At 31.9% G+C, this 19,428-nt stretch overlaps 2 protein-coding genes and 1 pseudogene across 2 annotated transcripts; 2 read left to right on the top strand and 1 right to left on the bottom strand.

The window, feature by feature from the left end:
- Positions 1-703: 703 nt before the first annotated feature.
- On the bottom strand, positions 704-4,418 carry LOC120200094 (coiled-coil domain-containing protein SCD2-like). The gene is made up of 6 exons (XM_039201013.1): positions 3,897-4,418; positions 3,623-3,795; positions 2,647-2,746; positions 2,504-2,577; positions 836-900; positions 704-741 (listed from the first exon to the last, which is right to left on the bottom strand). The coding sequence occupies exons 1-6, from the start codon at positions 4,053-4,055 to the stop codon at positions 704-706; spliced, it is 609 nt and encodes a 202-aa protein (XP_039056944.1). The 5' UTR covers positions 4,056-4,418.
- A 1,015-nt stretch (positions 4,419-5,433) lies between these two features.
- Positions 5,434-7,236, top strand: LOC120200037 (annotated as a pseudogene).
- Positions 7,237-13,750: 6,514 nt separating this feature from the next.
- On the top strand, positions 13,751-15,425 carry LOC120200038 (transcription factor bHLH137-like). Its single transcript, XM_039200983.1, has 6 exons — positions 13,751-14,265; positions 14,366-14,530; positions 14,609-14,743; positions 14,843-14,926; positions 15,033-15,203; positions 15,286-15,425. The coding sequence occupies exons 1-6, from the start codon at positions 13,924-13,926 to the stop codon at positions 15,376-15,378; spliced, it is 990 nt and encodes a 329-aa protein (XP_039056914.1). The 5' UTR covers positions 13,751-13,923; the 3' UTR covers positions 15,379-15,425.
- Positions 15,426-19,428: the final 4,003 nt, after the last annotated feature.

Below are 19,428 nucleotides of genomic sequence, written 5' to 3' on the forward strand. Positions count from 1 at the left end.
ATTTGATGGATCAGCTTTTCCAGAAAAAGTTCATAATGAGAAGAACTCATCTGAAGAAGGAAGAAAAAGTTCATAATGAGAAGAGCTTGTTCAACCTTTTGCTCAAATCCATCACTTGATGGAGCAGCTTCTCTAGAGAAGTTCATAATTAGAAGAACTCATTTGAAGAAGGAAGAAGAAGTTCATAATAAGAAGAATTTGTTCAACTTTTTGCATAATTCTATCACAGAAGGAGATAGATTAGCATCAGCCTTTCTAGAGAAAGTTCATAATGAGAAGAACTCATCAAAAGCTTATTCAACCTTTTGAATGACTCTATCACAGAAAGAAAGAGGTCAACATCATCCCCAGCAGAAAGTTCATAATGAGAAGAATTCATCTGAAGAAAGAGAAGAATTTATTCAATATCTCCATTATGATCAAGTGAAGCCAAATAGATAAAAAAATTTATTATCTTTTCATCTTTGCCCTATTCTTGTTAACACAAGAATGAGCAAAGAGGGGCAGCTGAAGATACTAATTTTTTACTCATATTATAAATATTATATTATTATTATTATTATTATTATTATTATTATTATTATTAAATATATTAAATACATATATAAATAATATTAAATTACAAGCCCAGTTAACCGGCCCAAAACCCAAACCGAAACCCTAAACATTTAGGGTTTTAGTTAGGGTTTCCTAACCCTAATCCCTAGCCGCCTCTGTCTCCAGCCGCCTCTGCCTCCACCGCTGCCACGTCCCAACCGAAGGCACCAGAAGGTCGGCCGTAGCCGCACACGTATTTCCCAAATGGTGAGTCACCACTGGAAGTCCGGTGACTCACCGAACTCTATCCTTCGGACTGGTCCGAGATGAGCACCGGTGATAGCTATAAAGCCATCACCCAACCTGCAAAGAAGAAGACAGAGAGAAGAACAAGAGAAGAAAAAAAACCACAACAGAGACAGAGACAAAGAGAGACAGAAAATACACAGAAAGAAGAAAAACACAGAGAAATCAAATACTACCAACGATCTCAACAACAAACGCAACAAAGAAACAGAAAAGAAAGAAAAAGGAAGAAGAGAAACTTACCGAGGAAGCCGACCACCGGATCTCACCAAAACCTTCGAAAAACCGAAGGTATATTTTTTAGATTTGCTCCGATCGGGAGCCGTTTAAAGGAAAAGATCATCGGAACCGTCATTAGGACGGTCCGATCTACGTTTCACCAAAAAAATTATTCCGGCCACCGAAGACGGTGGCCGGCGGCGGACGAACACCGGCAGACGGAGGCCGGTCGTCTGGCTTCTCTCTATTTTAGAGAGAAGCGAGAGAAAATTTTTTTCTCTCAGAGAAGAGAGAGAGAGGAGAAGGAGAAATGAAGGCTGACCATTCGGGCCAGCCGTTTTGGACTTTATATAGTCCTTCCCGAACGACGTCGTTTCGGGAAGGACTATGCGTGTAATTAAAAAATAGTTAAATCTTTTCTGCAGTCCTCCGAACTTGTAAACTTTATATTTTAGTCATTAAATCGAATTCATAATACTTTTAATTTGATCTCGAAATTTTAATTTTATTTATTTTAGTCCTTTTTATTAAAATAATATATTTAAGATAAATAACTGAATTAATCCCTTAATTTTAATAAATAATATTCTAATCCCTAGCTTATATTTTTAATTTATTTTATTATAATATCCGAATTTTAGATAATTTTATTTTAGTCACTAAATAAATAAAATAAAGAAATAGCATGTTTAATCCCTAATATTTTGATTAATTATGAATTAGGTTTTTAATTTTATTTTTACTATAATTTAGTCATTTATTTTAAATGTTTTCATTTATTTTACTGATATTAAATATATCGTTCTAATTGTATTTTTATTGTTTTAATTTTATTTGTTTATATTTTTAAATATTTTTATGTATTCATAAATATATATATATAATAGTAATTAAATTTTTTAATATTTATTTTTAATATCGAAGAAAAGGACAGTCTTAATACAACTGGATGTCCTATTCTGGTATTTTAAAATTAAACAATATTATTTAAATTAATATTTATCAATATAAAAAAAAAGAGCTGTCTTAAGACACCTAGAAGTTCTTTTCTGATATTTTTATAAATAAATATTTTTTATATAATTTTGAAATAATAGGATTATAAATTAAATATATTTTTTTATTTTTAAAATTTTAATAATAGAGACAATTTATAATTAAAAAGTACCAATTTTGGGCGTTGTAGGGGTGCTAATCCTTCCCTAAACGTAACAGACCACGAATCCTTTTTTATTATTAAAAAGAACGAATTTTTGATTATAAACGCAGATCAGTTCATTTTTAAATTGATGTTTTCTTAAAACTCTTTTAAAGAAAATAATTTTTAGGTATTTGACCTACCTGATCCAAAAGGCCGATGGCGACTCCCAAATTATTTTCAAAACTATTTATTCACATCAATTTTCCCGCCAAGTATAATATTTCGTGCCCGGACGAAAACCGGTTACGACAGTCAGAAATTGAACTAGCCTCTATCCCATGCTTCCTCTTTAGCCTTTTGTCCAGCATAAACAACTTCAAATGGAAGAGGAGCATATGCCGACCAGTATTCATGCTTTGACACTGCTATATCTGCACATATGCCTGAGGAAATTGCCAGTGGCTTACTTCATCACGAAGTGCAGAAGCTTCATGCTGATCTCCAGTGTCTTTCGCTTTGAGTTGTCCTACATCAGCTGTAAACCTGAAAAAATATAATTTCACTGCTTAAAATATATTGTTTTGCAAAAGGTTTACTTTTTTTCTAAACTTTTTCCATTACAAAAAATAAAATATTTTCGAAAACAAGATCACGCGGATGATTATGCAGAGAGAGACTCTACAGAACAAAGAGAAAAAAACAAGATCACATGGATGATTATGCAGACAGAGAATGAAGTCAATAAGGGAGAAATGTTGAACTGTATACCGGAAACTAATTTTGAGTTGAGGCTTAGACATTTTTGCCAATAGATAGAAGTATATACGTCATAAACAAAATGATGATGGCATGACATCCTAAGATCCAGCGATATTTCCAGTCAGACGTGAAGGTTTGGATCACAGCATCTAAAGAAAAAATCTAAACCAGAAAAACCACGTGATATTACCATTGAGACATTGAGATTGCGATAAGCTGTTTCATATAATATGATATAATGAACTTTACTACATTGTAAGCAATTGGCTCAGTTGACCAATTTAAAATCTTAGAATATACCAATCTTGCTATCTACCAACTCGGTTACTAGAAATCTTAAACATAATTCCAAGTTTCATCAATTAAAGGATTCATCTATCTTGTTGTTGCTCTTCATCCAACTTCAGATGCCATCACGTGGAAAACCACCATTTTCTCTTACAAGTTACAACTAATCCAGATTATGAAGCATGCTACTTGTGCAAATAGCTAAAAGTAAGGTGAAAGCTTTTAGTAAACAGAATAGCAATTAAAATATGCTTAATTAAATGCGTGAATATTTACATGAAGTGAATCCTTAAAGTTTTAAAGTGTGAAGCACCTATAGATTTCATGCATATATACATTTATTATCAGGCAATAAAGTTCATGAACGCTGACCTTTTATCTCTGCGGCGATTAGGAGGATCAATCGAAGGAATAGCAACTGGAGTGCGAACTGAAGTTCTACTCGGCGGGATGAAAGCTGGCGCCGTTGACCTCATTGACACTGCCGGCCTCCCTGCTGACGTGGACCGCACAGATGGAGCATTCTCTTCAAAATTCCGACCTAACTAATCAAAACAAACAAAACTCAAAATCAGATAAAAAAAAATCAAATCCACGAAAACCGCGAAGAAAACCTCCTAAAATCACTTCAGTTCAAAGTTTTTACCGCCGGGGAGGGAGATCTATTAGGCGGAGCCATTGAGGTCGCCGGCAAATTACTGTGATTTAAACCATTATTTGAGAAGCTAGGAATTACAGGAGGACCTTTGAACCGGAACCCTAGATCGTCATCTTCCTCGTCTTCATCTGTGGTCTGCGAAGCCATGACTTGAGCAAGACGTTGAGCGGCGGCTTTCGCGGCTACGTTTTGTGTGCGTTTGATAGTTGAGAAACCACTACCCGCACCCAGCTGATGTGCCGGAGACGATGATCCCGAGCTGCTGGATCCTCCGCTCCACTCCGTCCGTACACCGGACTCCCAGTCCTCCTCCGATCCATCACTTCACTTTTAAACATAACTGTTGTTTATCTACAATGATATCCTTTATCAGTTGAGCTAGATTTAGGGATAGAATCGGAAAGGGGGCGATTGGTCTCGTCTCGCGAGAGAGAGACGCAGGTGTTTGTGAGAGAAAAAGGGTTGAAAATGGTTGAAATTAGAAGGGGGAGAAGATAATTGAGGCAAGACGACATCGTCTTATGGCTTAATGCAAGTTTCGCGGGAGAGACTTGAAAGGGTTGGTTAAAAAGCAGCGACCCATTTGACAACGTGTTAAACCGAGTTGGAGCGCGTGCGCTACAACATTTCGGCGCCGATGGCGAAGGATCCTCCCCCTTATATAAACATTCGCAAACGGCCCATAAATAATTTTAGTATCCTATATTCTAAACTTTTACGCTCTTATATGTTTATATTAAAACTTAATTATAATATACAAATACATTAAACTAAAAGCGGATATATTAACTTTATATTAGGAAAAATAAAAAGTTTTAGAGTCTAAAAATAGGGTAATATATATTCTATTAAATATATCTTTTTAGAAAGATGATGATGACTTGTAATAAATATATCAGATAAATCTTTTAAATGTTTTATTTTCATGTTGAGCATTAGGAGTATAAATGATAAATATCGTATTTTTGAGAGATAAGAACATCAACCCTGCACCATAGAGGAAAGGGAAGACCTTGAACTTTAAAAGTGATTGAATAGTACATTCTATCGAATATGTTTTTTCGTAGAGGTAAAATAGTCTTGTAATAAGTAATATCAGAGCAATCGTTTGACTAGTTAATTTCACGTCTAGCACCCCAATTAGTAACATAGACCTTATAAATAATAGTGATGATGATCCAACACGAAGATGTCATGAGATTGAGTGGAGAACAAAATGAAAATATAGAGACATTAATTTTACATCGAAAATGAAAATAAAATGTCATAAAATTTGAAAATTATAATTTTACATATCTTATTAGACATGTCTAGTAATGATCATGTGACTCCATAAACTTGAATTTAAGCTAATTCGATAACTCAGAATTCGAATTAAAAATAAGAAGATGATGATGATATTACCAAATTAAATCAAACTAAGATATGTGGATAGCGTATTTATTTATTTTTTATCCAAATCTATGTAGGCGCTAATTATTTCTGGAAATGCACCAACAAAACTGTATTTCTACAAGCGTATGCAATGGGTGGGATATTGAGCTGCGGCCTTACTCGTACCGCTGTCACGCCTTTCGATCTTGTGAAGTGCAATATGCAGGTATTCCTTTCTTCCTTCACCCGATCTACTTGATTCATTGCTTGAGCTACCATTATTGTATTGCCTTCAACTAATATTATAATATTATTTAAATTTTCGTGAAATTAAAATGAAAAAGGATTCCACTAAACAGTTTAATTACAGTTTAGAAATGGTTGATTGTCCCTTCGGATTAAATATGCGAACGTTCAATTATTTTCAACATTTTATCACCTACATAAATCATCATAAGTAGCTTCATTGATTTAATTATAACTGTTTATGCAAAATTTGAAATGCTTTTGAAATATCAGATTGATCCAGCAAAATACAAGAGCATCTAATCTGGGTTTGGAGTTTTGCTGAGGGAACAAGGTATTAAAGGTTTATCCAAGGGCTGGGTGCCTACTCTGCTTGGCTACAGTGCTCAGGGTGGTTGTAAATTCGGCTTCTACGAATTCTTTAAGAAGTACTATTCCGACCTTGCGGGTCCTGAATACGCCTACAAGACCCTAATTTATCTTGCCGGTTTGGCATCGGCTGAAGTGATTGCTGATGTTGCTCTGTGCCCCTGGAGACTGTCGAAGTCCGTGTCCAAACTCAGCCAGGATTCGCCCGAGGCTTATCGGATGGATTACCGAAATTCTTGAACGCTGAAGGCTTTGGAGGGTATATATCATAAGTTCATAACTGTCCTATAAATTTCTGCTTTAGGTACTGGATTTTTGTTTTTGCTTGAAGTGCTGACGCTATGTTTTTTGTACATGTTTGTAGGTTGTTCAAAGGAATCGGCCCTCTCTGGGGAAGACAGATTCCTTGTAAGCCAAACATTTTCCTTTTGTAACTTCTTTCACCCTGCTGGCAGATAATATATTGTAGTGATGAAATTGGATTGATATTTGTGATAGATACAATGATGAAATTTGCATCTTTTGAGACAATCGTTGAGTTACTTTTCAAGCATGCCATCCCCACCCCGAAAGATAAGTGCAGTAAACCTCTGCATCTTGGGGTGAGCTTTGCTGGTGGGTACATTGCTGGTGTTTTCTGTGCTATTGTATCACATCCAGCCGATAACCTGGTGTCTTTTCTCAACAATGCACAGGGAGCAACGGTCAGCGATGTACGTACAAACCTTATACTCTTTCAGTCATGGATATATATATATATATATATATATATATATATATATCTGTTTGTGTATATATTTCTCTTTTGACATGATCAACCTGATCTTTTGCTTTGGATTCTTTAATCCGTTGCAGGCGGTGAAGAAGATAGGACTGTGGGGTCTTTTCACCGAGGACTTCCTCTTCGTATTGTCATGATTGGAGCCCTTACTGGAGCACAATGGAGAATCTATGATGCTTTCAAAGTCTTTGTTGGACTGTAAGTTTTCATGATTTGCCGTTCATTTAGCCCTATCTACAAACAATCAAATGACCTTAATCTGATTTGTTTCCTGCAGGCCAACCATCGGCGGTGGCGCTCCGACTCCCGCGTCTGCAAAGAAATGAAAAGGACCGGTTCTTGGAGAACAAGATGCAAGTTTAGTTAATTCATGTATGAATTTTGTAAGGGGATTTCCCCCCTTATTGGGAGATCAATAATATAGGGTCGATGTCCACCAACGGCAAGTTTAGTATATGGATTTTGTTGTTCGTTCTTCTTTTTTGTAGACAACGATTCAAGCTGTAACCTGAAACCTTTGTTTCAACAAGTATAGGGACGAATTAAGTTTAATGCTGATATTATCCGTTACATTTTTAAAGGTCGAATTTTGATATTATAAATGAAACTAATTAGATTAAGAAAGTTATTTTATAATGGGTGTCTACCATTAAGTTATATGCTGATAATTATACTAAAAATATATATTTGCTAATGAATTCAGCCGTATAAAAAAGGTATAGGCCCATGCTCTTACTGGGCTACGGCTTGAACCTGGATATATGGGGTATGGGTCTGGTTTGTTTCTGGTTGAACTAAAACGAACTCATGGAGTCCATAAATTGAACCAAATTCATATTCAGATTATATATATATATATATTGGATAAGTAGATTAAAAATATTTAACATGACTTGAATAATAATTATTATAATATTCTTATATTTTTCTATTATCTCTATCTTAGAAAATAAAAAATATATATACAGAGATCGTCTTATTTAAACCCAATTCAAGAAAAGCAAAACCTTTAACCTTTTGGAAATTTCTTGCTCCCGAGTTGCAGGTTTGATTGTAAAAACTAACGGCAAATAGGTACAAGCAAGTACAAAGGGAAAATAAAATAAGGGTATAAATGCGAAGATTGGCTGTTCATCTTTTAGTTGCGACGTTGACGTTACAGCTGACAAAACTACGACGCTACTGCAACTTTTCTCGGAAAATAATAAAAGGACAACCACTTTTTATCATTGTAATAGAGTAGCATTGATTTGAAAGCGATTAGTGTGTGTTAGGAATTTGAGAGTGAAATATCAATATAAAATAAGTCATGTAAAAGATTACAAATATCTAAAAATATTATCTCTTTAAAATAATTATTTCTCACTTTTTTTTTTGCTAAAAGTTAAAACATAATCTTTATCTATAAAGTCAAATATTTGGTCATCAAAATTTCTTATCTAAAATAAATATTTATTCTATTAAATAAAGTCAATTACCAAAAAATCTTCAACCACTTGAATTACAATAAAATCTAACTTAATCATTAATTATAATTTAGATAAAAATATAATAATCTGGAACGAGATTGAATAATCCTTTGTTGTATGCAAGCATTCGCATGCAATTTCGTAGAGTAACTCTATATAAGTCGACTGTTTTGGTTTACTTATGACTTTTTCGTCAAAATCCATGTCTCAAATTTTCTTTTCTTTTCCTAACATACAAACAGATTAAGTCAATAATTATTTTATAATAATATAATTAATTTAATAATTATTTTATAACTTTTGAAAGTTGTGTTGATAATGCTTCAAGGTAATAAGGGCATTGTATCTCACATCGGGAGGAAACATCCATTGGAATGGTATATAAAGAGTCTTCTCATATTTTCCTTGAATGTGGTGAGGTAATCTCCTCACTCACACGCACGCGCCGACAGGGCACGGGTCACAAAAATTAATTTTTTTGATATATAATAATATTACATATTTAATTATTAATAATTATATATATATAATTAAACTAATAAAATAAAAAAAATCTCACGAAAAAAACACTTTTAAATTTTATGTTTGAATGTTGGAGTATGTAATTTGAAAATTTAAATTTGTGAAAATAAAAAAAAATCGGCTATCCGATCACCTGAATTATGGGTACCTGCAAAATCCAAGTACTCGATTATCGGGTACCCGCAACATCCGGGTCAGAACACGGGCTAGACGATCAAGTACCCGAAACTTCGGGCACTTCGGGTACTCGGATTTGATCACCCCTGTTTCAGAGTTATCGTGTTAACCATGGAGACAAATGACTACCGTAACGATTACACTTATCGAGGCAAAATCATTTCTAAATGAGTAGTTTTGTATCACGACTCGATTATTTCTCTGCTGGTTATTTTATTATCATTATCCAATCGGTTTGATTTTGCAATTTCTTACCAACAAGTTGTAACCAAAATGATCATTTGAGCTTAGTACATTAGACGCTTTAATGGAAACCTAACTCCAAAGTGATACACTAAATGTGTAAATCTTTGATGGGGTCCAAAGCCGTACAAATTGATAGGAAAAAAATATGAGTTTAGCACCCCGAAAGAATTTGTCAAATCTCAGGTTTATGTGAACAAAACGCGTTTTTCTGAATAAAGACAGTCATTTTGTCTGCGTATTAATTGGATGCAGATTTCAGTGTGAAAATATCGCTTTCTTTTGATTTTTTTTTTATTTTGCTTTAGAAGTCTGTCCAAAAGCCATAAACGTTGCTTTGTTTATTTCCTGGGGAAATTCGTCAGGCATTTCTGTCCGAGTTTGATGTTCATCTGCTACAAGCGCCACAAAATCATTTCGTTTGTTTCCCGGGAAAGTTTTTAGGACCACGTTTCCTTTCGTTTTGATTTTGAACTTGCATTGGCTAATATTAAAGCAGCTTTGTTTGTTTCATGAAAATCATTCTGAACCATTCTTGTACACCAACAAATATATATATGTCCATGTACAGTGACAGATCTGGAAAAATCTTTTAGGATGGACACACATATTTTAATAACATAAAAAATTTAAATGGGATAAGTACAAATAAAATTTTAAGATGAGTATCATCCGTAAAATAAATAATCAATCGGAGAAAACTTAGATTTTATGGTGGGCACCATCAATAAAATAAATAACTAGTAGAAAAAATTTTGAATTTCAGGATAAACACGTACTCACCATCATCGAGATGTGGCTCCGTCACTGTTTATGTAGATAGAAACATGCATGCATGGGATCAAATCTACGTATGCATGCGTACATATCAAATCAAATTGGTAGACAACTTGCTATTGTCGTTTTTTGTGTAAATTTTGTAAGGTAGAAAACAAATAAGCCGTCGATTTCAAACCAAGTAAATGCTTTCTAGCTGTGCTTAACAAAGATATATGCATGTAATTAAAGACAAAGTGACTATGGAACAAACGAGAAGGCTTTCTCGACAAGGATCTTAAGAACGACCTTTGTCACATCCACAAGAAACCCAAGAGAATTTCTCTTTTACTAGCTAATACTTGATTATGCTATCTGTAATTTTATATGTAGATAATGACACTAAAAAGATATTAAAATTTTTATGTAATAGTTTTTAAAAGAAAAATATTACGAATAAAGAAGTAAAAGTTTCATTATATAGACAATAAAAATATAAGATGATTTACGATATGATTGCCAGTTACCACCTTAATTTGTCTCCTCCCTTTGTCTTTTTTCCGGCCCTCAGGTGATATTAGGTGTATGTAAGGGGTGAACATTCGATCGAGTCGAGTCGAGTCAAAAAATTTCGAGTTATTTGAGTTGATGAGTCGTATTTTAATACACAAACTTAACTTGAAAATTTTTCGAGCCGAGTCGAGTTTAAGAAATTCGAGTCGAGTTATTCGAGTTTCTATATTAATTTTATTATAACTATTTATAGTATTATGGCAATGATTTGTTCCAGTTTATGACTTTATCTAACCATATTATATATATATATATATATATATATATATATATATTCTTTCATATTATAATGTTATTTAATATATCAAATACAATCTAAAATTATGAAATATATTCATAATATTATATTTTAAAGAAAGTATTTTGAGGGTAAAAATAAGAGTATATATGAGTCAAGGAATTGATGAGAAAAAAAGAATTTGCAAACAATTGTAATCAAAAGACAAAATTGAGTAAAATGCAAAGTTAAGGGACTAAATAAAAGAGAGCACATTTTTACTAAAAAAATAAACAATTAAAGTTACATAGGTATTCTATTGTGGTATATGAGCTTGTGGTTTAAATTTGGTGAGAAACAAACTTAAAATAAATGACAAATTGAAGGAATAAGGAGATTATGAAAATTTGAAATACTAAATTGAAAAATAAAAAATTTGTTATCAAAAAGAGGAATTGAAATTACACATGTATTCTACTATGGTTTAGGAGCACGTGGCTCAAATTTGGTAAAAAAAAGAGAATTAAATAAATGATGAATTGAAGAAATAAGGAGATTATGAAAATTTGAAAAATAAAAAATTATTATCAAAAAATGAATTGAAAGTAAAAATGTATTCTACTATGGTTTAGGATAATGTGGTTTAAATATGGTAAAAAAATGGAATTAAAATGAAGGAGGAATTGAAGAAATAATGAAATCATGGACTAAATCGTAAAACTGTCAAAACACTTGGTCAAATTTTCGGTTTTTCGAGTAACTCAAAAATTTAAAATTTCAACTCGAACTCGAAAAACTGAAATTATAATTCGAGTTGACTCGAATAACTCAATTCGAATAACTCAAAATTAAAAAAAAAAATTGATTTTTCGAGTTTGATCAAGTTTTTCTCACCGTGCGTGTATGATGTAAGCTTGAAGATGAATTCGAGATTGTTGGAAAATCTTACTTATCCATAATGTTCATGAATGACAAGTGATGTGTGGCAAATTTGCAGCTTCATTACAAATCATACGCTCACGTTTCAATCTCATCATTTGGTGTCGACACTTTAGTGTTTTTGTTTAGGGTTTAGACCTATAGATGTTATTTAATTAAAGGAAAAGACCAAAAGTTATATTATTTGATAAAATCATCTATAGATAAGTATGATTTTATCGAAGTCACTTTTGACGATGTTTTAAAAAATATATTAAATAAATTTAAATTTAATAAGAATCAAATGATTAAAATTTTATTTCTTTAAAATCATATTATTAGGGTGATTTATGTAATACTTGTTCTTAAGATTCTTAACTATTTAACTGTAAAAGTTTAAATATTCTGTAATCGTTGATGACCTTTAAGAATAATAATCGTCGGCCGAATGATTAGGACGGGCCTGAATTTAGGGTTAAAAAAGTGATTATAGATTTAAGGAAAAGACGGGCCAAATGGTATTGACCTATAGGGTTGATATTGGGCTCATAGGGTACAATTGAAAAACGATATGGGTGATGGTCAAGGAGGCAATGACGTCCTTACATTCAATCCATCCAATTTCGTGGTTTAAATTTTGCAGAGACAATGACGGGGCTTTTGTCAGAAAGTGTATGCCCTATCATCGGCCCCATTTTAACTTACAATATGCCTGCTGTTTTCTTTTTACACACACAAAGTCAATAAGAAAATCAAATTCCGACACCCAATGGCTGAACCCATCCAATCCCCAACCCACTGCGATGAGGAGCGTCAGTGTGTACCTGAACCGTATAGGTATAGTATGCCTCAACACTGAACCACTGACACGTTAAACTTATACTTTTCACTACTATAATAATAAACAGAATAAACAAATGAATATTACAAAAACATTTATTTTAGGGTGCGTTTGGTTCACAGAATGTAAGATTACCAGAAAATAGAATTACTGGGAATGTTGTATTTTGTGTTTGGTTGGTTTAGCAGGAATGTAAGATTATCGTGTTTTGTTAAAGGAATAAAAGATTATTGGAATATATATTTGACCAAATTGTCTTTATTATAGATTTTTTTGTAAATCTAAAATAGTTTAAGGATAAATTTGTAATTTAACATTCGTAGATTTTTTATTATTCAATGATAGAAAAATAATATTTTTGAAAGAAAAAAAAATTAAGGGCATTTTAGTCTAAAACACCAGTAATCCAACAATACCTAAGGAAATAGATGTAATGACATTCCCGCTAATATACCCAAAAAAATATACTATTGGTAATGTAAGATTACCGGGAAAGACATTCCCGGCCAACCAAACGGGAGAATGTGGATTCCATTCCCATGAGAATCTCACACTCCCCCAACCAAACACACCCTTAGAGTAGTATCTATGTTAATCAAGGTGAACCTGAAACTAAAGTGTTAGCATATGTTTTTGGGTAAACTACGTATTTAATATTTAAACTATAAGTTTTAATTAGTCTTAATATCTAAATTTTTATTTTAAAAAATTATATCTAACGTTTAGTTTTTGCTTCATTTTAGTACTATGTCGTTAAAAATTTAACCGATTAAGCCTAAACTTTTCAACCCGTAACTTTTCGTCTCTCTAAATGCAATTTCAACCTCTTTTTCACTAGGAAACGCCATAATCTTTCCAAATTGATGATTTACTCTTCGATTTCTTCATCCTCCGATCTCCATGGTCCACTGTCCGATGAGCTTGGAACTGGACTATGTTGGTCGATTCGTCATTTTGTCGTGGTCTATTGTTCAGATTGCTCGTCCGTTCACCGGAGCTATGCCACATCAGCCCGTCCGTTAAATTTTTAACAGTAGGGTTACTAAAATGAAACAAAAACTAAACATTAGGTATGGTTTTGGAAAAAAATGAAAGTTTATGTACTAAAATAAATAAAAATCGATGGTTTAAGTATTAAACGCATAGTTTACCCCATATTTTTAGGATGGATGAGAATTTCAATTTACTGTTCACTAGATTAATTTATTTAATTCAATTAAAAATATATAAAATCAGATTTTTCAGTAGATTCGATCCATCAAACCACCTCTAATTTCCACATCTAGTTATTGGGTTTGGATGCTCGTTGTTAATTGTTGGGTTGAGACATGGGAGATAAGAAAACAGTCAAATATTCATGGGAAAGAGTTGCCCATCTATCTCTCTCCTCAATCCTCATGTCTATATAAACCCTTGGAAATGGGCATCTCTTGTTTCCTCACAGCCCCACTTTTAACTTCATCACTGCCCTTCAAACACTCACCAACCTTTTTCCTTCTCTTTTTCAGTTCCAAAAATTGATTCTTTACATGGCGGCCTTTTCGTTTCAGTCTCACCCTTTTCTTCTGGACTCCATTTTCTTACCAGACACACCCACCAAAGTGTCTGGTTTTGATGGAAACATCAATCCTCACTGTTTCTCCCAACTTTACCAGGAGTCGTCCCCTGTTGGTCCTATGTTCCAGGGAAGCAGCTCTGTCGATGACGGTTCCAAGGCTGTTCATAGCGACAACGAGCTCTCGACCGTCACGACTAGAAAACAGAGCACCGACGAGCATTCCACTGTTGTGGATAAGCTCGAGAGTGGCGAGCAAGTCACTCAGAAGAAAAGGACAAGAAACGGGATAACCTTAAATTCTGCACAATTTAAGGTAATCTAAAGAAAACCCACTTTCTTTTTTCCTGAAAGAATCCATGTTTCAACTGTTTTCTTTCCTTTTTTCAACTGATCCATCAAAAATTTCCCATTAGGGTGCCAAAGAAGGTAAAACCAAGAGGCAAAAGAAAAACGAAAAGAAAGATTCCAAAGCTGTTAAAAAGGACCAAAAGAAAGCCTCTGAAGAGCCCCCCTCAGGCTACATTCATGTTCGAGCCAGAAGGGGTCAAGCGACCGACAGCCACAGTCTAGCAGAAAGGGTGGTTAATATAATTAACTAGTTTATATAACCATCGATATTCCATTTATTAACTATATGGAACTGTTTGATGTTACAGGTAAGAAGAGAGAAAATCAGTGAAAGGATGAAGACATTACAGCTTCTTGTTCCAGGGTGTGACAAGGTGATTGGAAAGGCACTCGTGTTGGATGAAATTATCAATTACGTTCAGTCCCTACAAAATCAAGTTGAGGTAAACAGCTAACAAATAATCTGTAATATCATCATCTAAAGATCAAATAAGTTATGAATAATCTGGTGTTTTCTTTGTCTGTTATATATATATATATAGTTTCTGTCAATGAAGCTAGCTTCTTTGAATCCCATGTTCTATGGCTATGGAGTGGACCTGGAAACATTGATGATCATACCAGATGTAAGGAAAACATGTTTCTTTTCAAAGTAATTATTATAAGCCATTGTTTTCCATTACTGAAGCTGATGAAATCTTTGTCTCTCTGACATATTATTGTTTTTCTTAGAGAGTTAACAGTACGGAAACATCCCCACCACTTGCAATGGCGCCATCTCTACAACAGTCCAACCCCATTCCGACAACCCTTGTCCCATCTCATAACTATCCTCTTCTGGATGTTTCAGAATCACTGTTTCTTCAACATGTGCAAAGGCCCAATGTGTTCTCGAACCCACAGGTATTATCTTCATTTGTAACTGAATATTTATGTAAGAATTATTATTTCATGTAAGCTAACTATCCGACATCTTTTTTTTCAGGATAATGGTAGTTTATTGTGGGATGTGGAGGACCAAAGACAAAAACTTTTCAACTCATCTGAGCTCAAAGACAGCTTATGTTCTTTCAATTAATATTAATGCAGAAAGAGACAGAGAGAGAGTTGCCCTACAAACATCTGGTAGGAAAACCCTAATGTCCTGTTCTTTTTTCATGCTATAAAGTAAAAAAAAAATCAATGCGAATTTACATAAATTATTTTTCAGATAAAAAGAAGAATCAAAATAAAACTTTCTAGGTTTTCTGCATAAGTTAAAAGCAGCATCTGAAGATGAATAAAGGGGGCAGCTTTGCAAGGCAACATTCAACGGAGGAACAAGAAGATAGAGGACAAATATAAAAACCAACAAAAAAAAAAGACCATATCTATCTGAAGATCCATTGGTTCTGTCTATCTTGACTCTTCCCTCTCCTTATGTCACTTTCATGCACAAATTTCTAGACCATACGCCTGTTTTACTGTGTTATGGCTAGAAGAAAAACGAACCATTATTGTTTTTTACGTAGTAAAAAGTGGTATGTTATATAAAAATCTACCTTATAAAGTTACTTTCCTGTTTATGGTTTTTTATACAGTTTTTCTGTTATTGCAGTTATTTTATATTTCTTCGAGGGCCATTTTCATTCCACCTACTGAATTCTATGTCAAACAGAAACGTGAAAATAATGAAGAGTGAAATATTGAAAGTATACTAAATTTTAGGGTAAAGTACGCAATGGTTCTCAATTATAGGGCAATGCTTTGTTAAGTTCCTGATTATAGGATACTATATTATTAAGTTATGTGACAATTTAAAATTACAAAATGGTCTTTCGATTATAAAATATTATTTTATTAAGTCATCTAACTATTAAAAGTTATAAAATATTAATATGACTATTCATATGTTTTAAACTTGTCATTTTTCGTTAAAAATTAGCGGTCGTATGAGTTGGACGTTAACATATTCGTTGAGATATGATAAAAATATGATCTCATAATTGTTGAAGTTGTATTTTATGGATCAAATATATGTTTACGTTATGTCATCGAGCTAACACTTGAAACATTATGCCATCAAACCACTTGAAAGCAACGAAGATACTGATAAACATCATTAAAAATATCTTTTTTTCATATCCAATCAACATATTAACATCTAGCTCAGACGATTCTTAACGAAAAATGACGAGTTTGGAACATATAAATAGTCAGTTAAAAATTTTATAACTTTTAATAATCGGGAAACTCGACAAATCAACATTTGATAGTTAAGAAATGATTTTATAACTTTTAATAGTTAAAGTACTCAATTAAGCAGTATCATATAATCAAGGGATCATTTGTATACTTTACCTAAAATATAAATTATTTTTTAAATAGTGATTATATTATAGGGTAAATTGTGCATTTAGTACCTAAACTATCAGCTTTGGCCCATTTTAGTTCCTAAAGTTTTTTTCAAATTCATACCTAAAGTTTAGTTTTTGTTTCATTTTAGCACCTTTAAAATTTAAGGTTATATTTTGAAAAAATAATTGTATGGTTAGGTACTAAATCATACCAAAATTGATAGTTTATGTACTAAATGCGTTAAGTTTTTAACGTCAGGGATCTAAAATGAAACAAAAATTAAATGTTAGGCACGATTTTAAAATTTTTGAAAATTTAGGTACTAAAACGAACCAGAGCTGATAGTTTAGGTACTAAATGTGTGGTTTACCCTATATTATATTAGGGTAAAGTGCAAAAATGGTTCATAAGGTAATGTTTTATTAAGTCCCTCGATTATTAAAAATTACAAAATGGTTCTTTAACTATAAGGTAATGTTTTATTAAGTCCATTGACTATTAAAAGTTACAAAATAGTCACTTACTCTTTATTATGTTCCAAATTCGTTATTTTTCGTTAAAAAATTGATGAGTTTGACGTTAACATGATGACTGAGATGTGATAGTCGCTTGAAATTCTGATATCAAATTTTATCATATCACAATGAATAAGTTTAATGTTCAACTCACAATATTATCTATTTTTAACGGAAAATAATGAGTTTGGAACAAAATTGATCATTTTGTTACTTTTAATAGTTGAGGGAATAATCAAATCGTCACTCTATAGTCAGATGATCATTTTGTAACTTTTAATAGTAGAATGACTTAACAAAGTAGTACCCTATAGTCATGGGATCATTTATGAATTGACATTACCCAAAAATCACTAAAATATTATAATATTACATGTCAGGCACTTTCTCCCCAAATTTTACCGATCTAGCATCCTTTCTTATAGGGGAATGAAGGCGTGCCCCTGGAGCGCGCTTCCCAGGGGAAATGTTGACATGGTACCACGTGAGAATACACATTTCAAGGGACGCACCTTCCAGGGTTATCTTGTCACATTAATTTCCCTAAAAGGATATTTAAAAAAATAAAAAAAAAACTACAGGGACAAACAATGTAATTTAATACATATTAGTTCCATGAGTTGAAGAGTCTAATGGTATTAGTTTATATAGTCATATTGCAGTGTTTATGATATGTTTTTTGACAATATGAGATAAAAACTAAAATGAGTATTCATTAACTTTTTTATATTATCTCTATATCTAATGAATCCACATATACACTAATGTTAAATTTCATGAGGTTAATATTTATTATTAAGGTTTATTAATTAAGATTAGATATTTTTATTTGTTAATGTATTTAAATACTTATTTTTTAATTACGAGTTCAAAAAAGTTATGTAACACAAATTAAAAATATTTCATTGACATGTAAATGTATTATTTATTGAATATGATTAATTAGATCTATAATTTAAGTTAAATCTAAGATAAAAATATGAAAAAATATTGCTTGGTGCCATGAACATGTAAGATGTGAGGTTTATATAGAAATTTGTCCTCATGAATAATTAAAAAAATTTTAAAAAAAAATTATAGAACAAAATTTATGTATATAAATGATAACGCCATTAGTTGTTACTACAATGATAATATAAATTAGTTTAAAAATGATAATATAAATATTTTATAAGTTATATAATCATACAATTAGGATCACATAACAATCTAATTAATCATATTTAATAAATAATACATTTATATGTCAATGAAATATTTTTAATTTGTGTTATTTAAACTTTTTGAACTCATAATTAAAAAATAAGTATTTAAATATATTAACATATAAAAATATATAATCTTAATTAATATAAACCTTAATAATAAATATTAACATAATGTAATTTAACAATAGTATATAAGTGGATTTATTATAATAGATATAAAAAAGTTAAAAAATATTTTTTTTTAATAAAAAATAATACACCTTTTAATTTTTATCTCACATTGTTAAGAAACGTAACATAAATACTCTAATATCTATATAAATTAACGTCATTAATCTTTTCAACTCATAGAATTAATATGTATCAAATTACATTGTTAGTTCCAATAGTTTTATTTTTTTAACTTTTTAAAAATTTTTGTTTTTATAAAATGGTCTTAAAAAATCTGATGCGATAAGAAAACCTTTGAAGCCGCGATCCTTGAAATGTGTCTTCATAGATAATGTGATGTCAAAAAAAGGTACTTGATCAGTACAATTTTTAAAAATGATAATATTATAATATTTAAATATATATATATATATATATTTGGTAAAAGCGTCTTACGAATTTACCCATTATATTATTATTTTTACGAAATTTGCAATAAATAGGCAGGGTAGGTTCTGATGCTCTGTGGTCGACGTGACAAGATGTGCGACTCTGGGTCAAATTCGAGGCGGAAATGGAATCTTCTTGTGTTTTAGCATTTATGGGGGCTTCGGCTTCGTTTATGAGATGAGTTTCTCTATTGGACCAATTAAATCATTACATAAAATGTTTTATTATTTTAAATAAGAGTTTTTTTAGGGTAAACTACGTATTTAGTAATTGGAGTATTAATTTTGGTATATTTTAGTATCTAAACTTTCAATTTTGTCAAAACAATATCTAATATATAATTTTGGTTTCATTTAGTACCCACCATTAAAAACTTAACTCGTTTTGTACATAACTATCAGTTTTAGTCTGTTTTAATACCTAAACTTTTAATTTTTTTAAAACTTAACGTTAAATTTTGAAGCTGGT

This window comes from Hibiscus syriacus, unplaced genomic scaffold (assembly GCF_006381635.1).
Source record: "Hibiscus syriacus cultivar Baekdansim isolate YM2019G1 unplaced genomic scaffold, ASM638163v2 tig00005929_pilon, whole genome shotgun sequence".
NCBI lineage: Eukaryota > Viridiplantae > Streptophyta > Magnoliopsida > Malvales > Malvaceae > Hibiscus > Hibiscus syriacus.